The sequence below is a fragment of the Vigna angularis genome, chromosome 4 (assembly GCF_016808095.1).
Source record: "Vigna angularis cultivar LongXiaoDou No.4 chromosome 4, ASM1680809v1, whole genome shotgun sequence".
NCBI lineage: Eukaryota > Viridiplantae > Streptophyta > Magnoliopsida > Fabales > Fabaceae > Vigna > Vigna angularis.
This window is the reverse complement of record NC_068973.1, coordinates 13021100-13030016: the sequence shown is the minus strand read 5'-3', so window position 1 is coordinate 13030016 and position 8917 is coordinate 13021100. Positions and strand designations below refer to the sequence as shown.

The window sequence follows — 8917 nt, the reverse complement described above, 5'->3', positions numbered from 1 at the left end:
AAGCGTTGAATTGAAGTTTACGAGAGTGTTAAATTAAAGTGGTGCATTAATTAAAAAGAAAAATTACTGTTTGAAGGAAGATGGTTGAAGATGAGGTGAGTAAGAAGAAGGTAGGGTATGATTCAGATTGCAGAGGATAGGGAATTACAAGAATCGGAGTCTGTTTCGTCCTTCTGAACTCTAATGGAGGCACTATCCCTTCTTCCCATAAACACTCTCTCAAATAACCACATTTCTCTCACTGCTTCTTCTAATTATGTTTCGCTCTATTCTTCCTTACAACTCAATCCTTCTCTCACTGCTAGAACCCTCACTTTGGTATTCATTCATTCATTCATTCAATTCTATTGAAGTTTTCTGCATTCTTTGCTTTCTGGGTCCCAAGTGGAATGATGATAACTACGTTTCTCTTTGCAGAGAAAAAGCGTCGTTCGTGTACAAGCCGAGAGTGAAGATTATGAATTGAAGCAAATGAGGGATATGGCTGCTGCCAGAAAGAGATGGGAGGCTCTGGTATTTTTCAGTTTCATAAACTTGTTTTTGTCATCATAGCCACAGTTATAGCTGCATTTGTTCGCAATCATAAGAATTACGACCGAGCCGCTGCTGAAATGTAAAACCTTATAAACAATATGCCTGTGGACTGATGACTAATGAGGATATTAGAGTGGAATTGAATTTTTCACAATCTTGTTCTTGTTTGATAAACCCCTTTATGACCATGGTGTTGATTAAAATATGGGGTGGACCCTATTAATTTTTCTTGCTGTTTGCTTGCTTGTTTTTGTAGGTCAGAGATGGAAAAGTTAAAGTTCTTACCCCAAGGGAAGCTGGGTACGCAGTTCAGCTTTCAGGCAAGCCCCTTCTTGATGTCCGTCCCTCAAATGAGCGCAACAAGGTTTGTCTTTGAATTCAGGCGTTGCTTTTGTTTACCCTTTGGCCAATGCATCATCGTAGGTGAATATAAGTGGAACAATTTGACATTTTAAACACGTTATTGCTGCGGTCATACATCATTGAAGCTAATTACCATGATGGTAATTGATCTTGGGTAGTTGTAAAGAAAGCATTAGATGGATTTACCTATGAGTTTAACTTTGTTCATGATACTAATTTTTTTTTCTTATTGCTAATAAGTAATCTGACTCTTTTTCCTGTATTTTCGCCTCATTGTTGTGATCTTTGCTTGTTCTTTTTGTGTCTTTTGAAGGCATGGGTGAGAGCTTCAACCTGGATTCCAATATTTGATGTTGATAATAAGCTAGATTTTGGAACCGTTCCCAGAAAAGTCACAAATTTTGTTATGGGTATTAAAAATCCCATGCTGACTCTTTCATTAGTAATTCTTTGTTAGGGTTTTTTAATTTGTAAACTAAATTGGAAGATTTCATTAGAAATGTATTACTTCTGTTGTGTTGAACAGGAGGTTGGTGGAGTGGCATGCCTACTCTATCTTATGACAGGTATCATAAACTATCATTTGCTCTTTTGATTTGTTGTCCATGTACATGAATTTATAATTCATTTATTTCCTCTCTTCAACAGCCAGTTCTTAACCAAAGTTGCGGAAAAGTTCCCCAAAGATTCTGAATTAATTGTTGCATGCCAGAAGGGATTGAGGTGAGATTTATACACTCGGTCGATTGATTGCACCCTCAATTTAATCGTTTTGGATTCCGATTATCTGTTTTGTTAAAACGTATTTGATACTTCCTCTTGCGTTTTTGTCCTATTATAGTATTCCTACATTTGGCTCCTAAAATTCTGGTGCATGAAAGAAACTATCTGATGATCGTTAAACTAGTATCAAACAAACAGCACAGCATTTTTGTGGTTGATTGAACCTCATTTTCCTGCTAGATCACTTGCTGCTTGTGAACTACTGTATAATGCTGGCTACAAAAATCTGTTTTGGGTTCAAGGAGGATTTGAAGCTGCTGAAGAAGAGGCATGTTTTCTTATTTAAATTTTGTGGAATTTGTATTTTATTTACTCTACTTTAATCAAGCATAGGAAAATAAAATTGGCTAATTTGGTGTGCTCATTTCTTTTTTTTACCAAATTTAATTTGGAACAGGATCTCATTGTAGAGGGCCCATCACCTCTCAAATTTGCTGGAATTGGTGGAGTGTCAGAATTTCTTGGGTAATTGTTTAATCTCTCTCCTTTTTCAGGCTTAATGCATGTTATAATATTGTTGATGAAATCTATTTGGTCTTGTCAATTTGAAGTTATCTCTATTGGATAACAAAAGTTAGTTTATTATCTACACTGTTAGCAATGTTTTTACAATGAATTCTTGCCACATTAGAATGTTATATATACTTTGATGGGCTTCAACGGCATAGACCTTTGAAATAATGGATAACAAGAACAAGTCTGAGTGGTGATAACTGTTGACATGGTAGTCAAAGTTGAGATCTTACTCAAGATCAGAAAGGGAAATATGGATTGTTAATCAGAAGATCGAAATATGAATTCTACAAATTTTATGAAAATTGTATATTCACACACAAAATCTTTGTCTCACTCAAAATTCATAGTTGAACTTCATATTATACAAAGCAACTCCATCTAAACCAAATAATTTTGTAAGCAAAATTCATAATCTGCACAGAGACCTTCAACTCCACCATTTCGATCTCCTTCACCATTCAAATCAGCCACATGTAAATCATGATGATGTAAAGTTTCATCCTCCTCAACTTAGACCAGAACCAAGTTTTCATCCTAATCCAATGCTTCATTCTGCTCATACTCATCTTCCATAATCCACTCCACATTGGATGAATAATCATCAATATTAATTTGGTCTGGTTTTCTTGTTTGCTTCTTATTAGCTCATTTTGAATTAGTCATAACAAAACAACTTCATTCATAGTGCAGGGTGGATGTAATTCAGGGATATGAATTGCTGAAAAGTTTAAGCAAGTTTTCGGCGTATTTGTAGCAACACTTAATAGAGGTACAAACAAAAGGATGGTCAAGTCTTTGAAATTAAGTGTAATACAACTTTATCCAAAACTAAGGCATCCTTAAAAGCTTTGAGAAAGGAGTTAAAAAATGAGGTAGAAGCATTTTATGTTCAGTTGGAAAAAATTGGCAAAGTGGCATACAAATTACAACTTCCGAACAACTCAAGATTACACTTGGTGTTCCATGTTTCATAGTTAAAGAAGGCTTTAACCTCCTATCAACTGAATCAAGAACTGCCCAAGTTCTTCTTAAATGAGTTTGAATTGATGGTAGAACCTGATCAAGTATTGGCTACTAGGATATTGTTGAATGGAACCTGGCAAGTGCTGATAAAATGGACTGACATGCCCACAGAATATAGCTCCTGGGAAGATTATGAGGTGATTAAGGTTTTCCCCGAGTCCACCTTATTGATGGGCATCAATTGCATTGGCCTTTGAAATTTTTCTACTGTTGTAGTGGAAAAATGGACTCTGGCAGGAATGAGTTTGTTATGCAGAGTGGTGGTGACTAACTGCACACATGGCAGATTGAGATAGCGGAAATCTGTGGGAGAGGAAAGTGATAGGTACCCAAATTTATTTAAGACTTCCAAGACAGGTTCTTGGATGTTCACCCAGAAAAACTAGACAACTTTATTAACAATGAAACAAGCACAATAATCTAAATTATTACACTAGCCTTGGTCTTTCGAGAGGACTAGACTCTCCCTAGCCTTCCCTTTACAAAATTTCCTAAAAAACTGCTAAAAACAACTTATGAAAGTTTGAGACAACTAAACCTACCAACAGACAGATATAACTGTCTGTCCCTTTTATTTATCCTAATATAAATATTTCCCTTGAACCTATCAATACCCTTCCATGAAGTTTCACCTGGTCCTCAAGGTGAAAAGCAGGAAACTCCTTATTGATGGCAGTAGCATCTTCTTAGCTGTTTTCGATGGGTGGGAGGTGTTTTCAACTGTACGGACTACCTTATTTTTTCCTTATTTTGTAAACTGTATCAAACCTATCAACACCCTTTCCATGAAAGTCTGGAACTTCTTTATGAATGCAAGCAGCAGATTCCCTAATTCCTGAATTTCCTCTTCCAAAATAAGCAACATATGGAGTTGTTTATTTTTGCAAGTATGATTAGGCCCAAACTTTTCATCACACCTAAAGCATAAGCCCTTTTTTATCTTATCTTGCAATTCTTCTTGGGACAATTTTCTAAATGGTGCCCCTCCTTGTTGAGTCCCAGAAGGGGAACTATTGATGGTGCTCAGACAACCACTGCTCTCTCCACTTCCTTTGTTGGAGTTGGTAAAACCCACTGAATTTCCCCCTTCCTTTGAGTAACAACAAGTAGGTGGCAATTGTCTGTAGGTGTTACTTTGAAGTTGCACAGTGAGAGAGTCTCCCTTGGTGGTGACTCTAACCTTTTCCTCCACCATTTGAGCCTTCATCATTAACTCAGCAAGGCTCTTGAGCTCATAAAACTTCACCTCTGCCCTTATTTTGTCCTTCAATCCATTCAGAAAAATGCGAGTAAAATAATCTTGCCTTATACCATTCAAGAACCCCGCATATTTCTCAAATTGTTCAATATACTCTCCCACCTGCCCAATTTGTCTAAGCCCAATCAATACTTCAAAAGGATTTTGAAGCATTGTTGGTTGGAACCGTTGAGCAACCACCTCTTTGAAAGCCTCCCATGTGGGATTCAGATAGCAAGTCTCCCACCACTAGAACCAATTTAGGGCTTTTCCTTCCAAAGCCATCATAGTAGCCCTCATCCTCTCCTCTTCATTGACTTCTTTCAACTGGAAATATCTCTCCAACCGGTTAGTCCAGCCATAAGCATCTTCTCTTGCAAAAACAGGAATATCTAGCTTCCTCCATTTTTCCCCAGTCAGTCCTGAATGTCCACTTTCATTCCTTTCGTCATTCTTGAGACTGCCCGCACTGCCTTCCTTGGCAACAGAAGCACTATACGCTGTTTGTTTATCAGAGGATGTGAAACGTTCCACCAACCCTGTCAGCCCTGTAAGCATTTCCTCCAACCTTTGGAACCTTCTCTGATTTTCATGTTCCTGCTCTTGCACTATGCACTCCAATCCATCCAATCTTGCCTCCATTCTTGTATTGACCATGCTGCACAACCACCACAGTACCAGGAAAGTGACTCTGATACCAATGATAGGTACCCAAATTTATTTAAAACTGTAAAGGCTTCCAAGATGTTCTTGGATGTTCACCCAGAAAAACTAGACAACTTTATTAACAATGAAACAAGCACAATAATCTCAATTATTACACTAGCCCTGTCTTTCGAGAGGACCAGACTCTCCTTAGCCTTCCCTTTACAAAACTTCCTAAAAAACTGCTAAAAACAACTTATGAAAGTTTGAGACAACAAAATCTCCTAATATAAACATTTCCCTTGAACCTATCAGAAAGAGAATAAAGAGCCACGTGGAGGGGGATGGATTGTTGGTAGGGATGGCAAAAAAATCTGCACCCGCGGATAAAATTCGCGATGGATAGTTGGTACGTGTAGATATTTACTACCCGTAGGTTGCGGGTATTTTAATACCCGCTTCTGAACAGGTTGGGTGCGGGTATTATACTATCCGTACCTGCGGATATCCGCTACCCGGAAAAAATAAAATAAAAATTTAATTTATATTTTATTAAGTTAAATTTAATCAAAATGAACATTAATTTATATTTTATAAGGTTAATTTAATTTATATATTATATATTTATATTTAATTTAATTTATATTTTATATATTTTTTGTAATTTTATTTAAATTTTATTTTAATAATTTATAAAAATATATATTTTTTAAATATTTGTGGGTATTCGTAGGTATCCACAGGTATCCGCGGGTTTTAAAATATTCGCGGATATTTTTTAAGCGGATATCCGTGCGGGTAGCGCGTGAATTTTTTTTTTTTGGTCGGGTTGCGGGTAGATACTATCCGTGCCCCACCCGACCCGTTGCCATCCCTAGTTGTGGGGTGGGGGAGGGGTGGGGATGGGTGGCGGGTGACGACGAGAGGAAAGGAGGCAATCATTTTGGTAATTGTGGGGGTTGTGTTGAAAGTCTCACATTGACTAGAGATAAAACAAACTCATAATATATAAGTGGGTGCAAATCTCACCTTACAAGTCGGTTTTGTAGGGTTGAGTTAGGCTTAAAATCCGCTTCTTAACATATCATTAGAATCATTGTTTAGAGCCGATCCTAAAGAGATTTGTTGTTTGTTAGACATATTGTTTCACCCGCTGTAGAATCACCCATTAATGTCTAGTTCCACGCACAAGATGTATATACCTTAGTGTGAGGGGATGTATTGGAAGTCTCACATCGACTAAAGATAAGGTCAATTCAAAATAAATAAATGATATAAATCTCACCTTACAAGCCAGTTTTGTAGGGTTGGATTACGCTTAAAATCCACTTCTTAACTTATTGTTGTCCCAGGGCACAAGGAGAATTCTCTAATTTACCTTTTTTTTTATTGTCCCCTTGAGTAATACCAAGAACTATCATACTTACACATTTATAATTGATTGGAAACTCTAGTACAAAATCTTTGTTCTAAATCACCCTGCAGATTTGAGTCATGATCTAGTCTTTGGTTGATGAAGACTTATATGTAGCCGAATGTTCATTGCTTGTTGGATATAATTGTATGATAGTTTTAAATCATTTTGATTACAATTTGCAGCCTTCAAGTGTGATTTTATATATTCAAAATAATTAGGATATGGTTGCAAATTTCTGACTTCTTAAATATTTCTAGTTGGACTGATCAACAAAGAGCAGCTGCGGCCAAGGAAGGCTGGGGATATAGATTAGTGTTTTCTGCACGCCTGGTATTTTATCCGTTGTGGACCTTCACTTGTATATTTTATTTCTTAATCTATACATTCACAAGTTTGACATTTGTGGCATAGATTGGAGTCTTTCTTGCTGCCGATGTGCTATATATTGGTGCTCAGCAAATTGGGCGCTATCTTCAGGATATCAGGACCCATTGAGGTAAGGTTTTATCAATCCTCACGGAGACAATATTCGTTGTGGATGAGTATATACAGACAGCAGGATAAATAACTCAATTTTGGATGCTGACCCTTGGTAGAGTCTCAGTGCTCATTCTTCACTTAATATGATTTGCCAGCAGACGCTTTCTGAGATTGTCGTATTTGCCCCATCTTATTTTCACTACTACTGGATTATAAATGCAAATAGTTAGGTGACCATTTTTAGTGTAGATTTCTTCCATTTGGTTTGTACTGATACCTTGTGGCCAAATGCTTGTACTTTTTTATGAATTTTCCACTAAAAGAAAATCAACTGTCATATAATCATATTACTGTTCCATTAATGTTACCGTTTTCGTTATGTGTATATATTGTAAATGGCCATGAGTGATGTACTAGATTAGTTCATGTTCATACGGAGTCGAAGAAATACCTTGTGAAGATTAACTTAACGAACTTCTTCAATCTTCGCTTTCCAAAGTATTTGTCCTCTTCTTCCATACTCGTCCTTTGTAAAGGGAATGAGTTGCGTATGAAAAAGACATTTTGACACTTAAGTTAGTTTTGAATCTTAATGATATTAAATGTGTAATTAATACGAGCATTAAAAGAATACTTTGATGATTGTACTATTTATAATATCTTTTATTATTGGGTTCTCACCTGGATGCGTCTAGGCCCAATGATCAATTTACCCTGTCAAAGTCAATTGTTTGATAGTATTATGCTAAGTTGTAGAGTAATTCGTATGTCATTAATTTTGAAAGACCGATAGGTAGTTGGACAGACCAATTACTGGTAGTCAACATGCGAGTTGGACCTATTTGGGTGTAGACACTTAAGACGCATTAAGTTATATTCTGAACCATATTGTCTTAGGAGTAAACCAATGTTGATGTGACTGTGGAGTACTTGGTCGTATATATAATACAGTTCCGAATCTTGGTTATATTGTTGTAGAACTTCTCTAGCGACTGCGACTGTTCAACGTGCTATGTTGTTTTTGTTTGTATCCATTTAGTATTTCTTCATTACATCCTTTTGAAATATTTATGTTGTCTTTAAAGTTAGATGATCAAATCTGAAAAGATATTGCGGGACGAGAAGTAAACATTATGATTTAAGTAGTAGTGATCTGTTAGCACCCAGGATGTATTCTTAGTTCATTGTCTTTCCAAAATTGTTAAACCGAGTAAAGAAACTCGTCTATCTGTTTGATTAGCTGGATCTGTAAAAATTTGTTGTGATTTAGTTTACTAGTATTGCAGAATTTGTAAATGCTGAATTGTCATATGCTTGCCAGCTCATTATTTATCTCTTAATCTAGCTGATTGGTGCGCCATAAACAACCTTAGGAAACCCTTTGAACAGCATGAATCGCATACATCATATTCTAGTAATATTTTATGCAAGGAAATTTACTAATAGATGCTTTAAATATTCTTATTCAGATACAAGAACTAAAAACTAAGAAGTGGATAAATGTATTAGGAAGTTGATTTTTCTTTTCGGAATTTTTAACAATTATTTTGAAGACACTTGTTAATATTTATCAAGTAACTCAAAATACTCATGGATGTTGGGTAACACTATATCCTTCTCTCCAACTTCAAGGAGAAAAAAAAAGTAACACCTATTAGAAATAAATAAAATAACTTCAAGAGAATCTTAAAGAAAAAATTATTTTTCTTCATTTTTTTTTTCTTAAGCTGGTGTCATTAAAAAAACCTTATACTCTATTTATAATAATAAAAAAATAAGCATTTGAATGAACTTTTAATAAGAAAAATAAACATTGGAATGATTTTATTATCACAGGAGATGATGGGAACACTTTCGGAGAATAAGTTCATCGAATCATACATTATGCTAACTATTTTTAAATGATAGCGAATGATTAT

General features: G+C 35.8%; 1 protein-coding gene across 1 annotated transcript; it reads left to right on the top strand.

The window, feature by feature from the left end:
• On the top strand, positions 1-7343 carry LOC108330028 (rhodanese-like domain-containing protein 11, chloroplastic). The gene is made up of 10 exons (XM_017564473.2): positions 1-318; positions 418-513; positions 791-898; positions 1211-1307; positions 1424-1463; positions 1546-1620; positions 1861-1948; positions 2078-2145; positions 6776-6848; positions 6930-7343. The coding sequence occupies exons 1-10, from the start codon at positions 184-186 to the stop codon at positions 7011-7013; spliced, it is 864 nt and encodes a 287-aa protein (XP_017419962.1). The 5' UTR covers positions 1-183; the 3' UTR covers positions 7014-7343.
• The last annotated feature ends 1574 nt before the right edge of the window (positions 7344-8917 follow it).

Coding starts and splice junctions, on each gene's coding strand:
- LOC108330028 (XM_017564473.2), top strand. CDS start 184: ATGGAGGCACTATCCCTTCTTCCCATAAACACTCTCTCAAATAACCAC. Junction 899..1,210: donor CCTCAAATGAGCGCAACAAG/GTTTGTCTTTGA, acceptor TGTCTTTTGAAG/GCATGGGTGAGAGCTTCAAC. Junction 2,146..6,775: donor GGAGTGTCAGAATTTCTTGG/GTAATTGTTTAA, acceptor AAATATTTCTAG/TTGGACTGATCAACAAAGAG.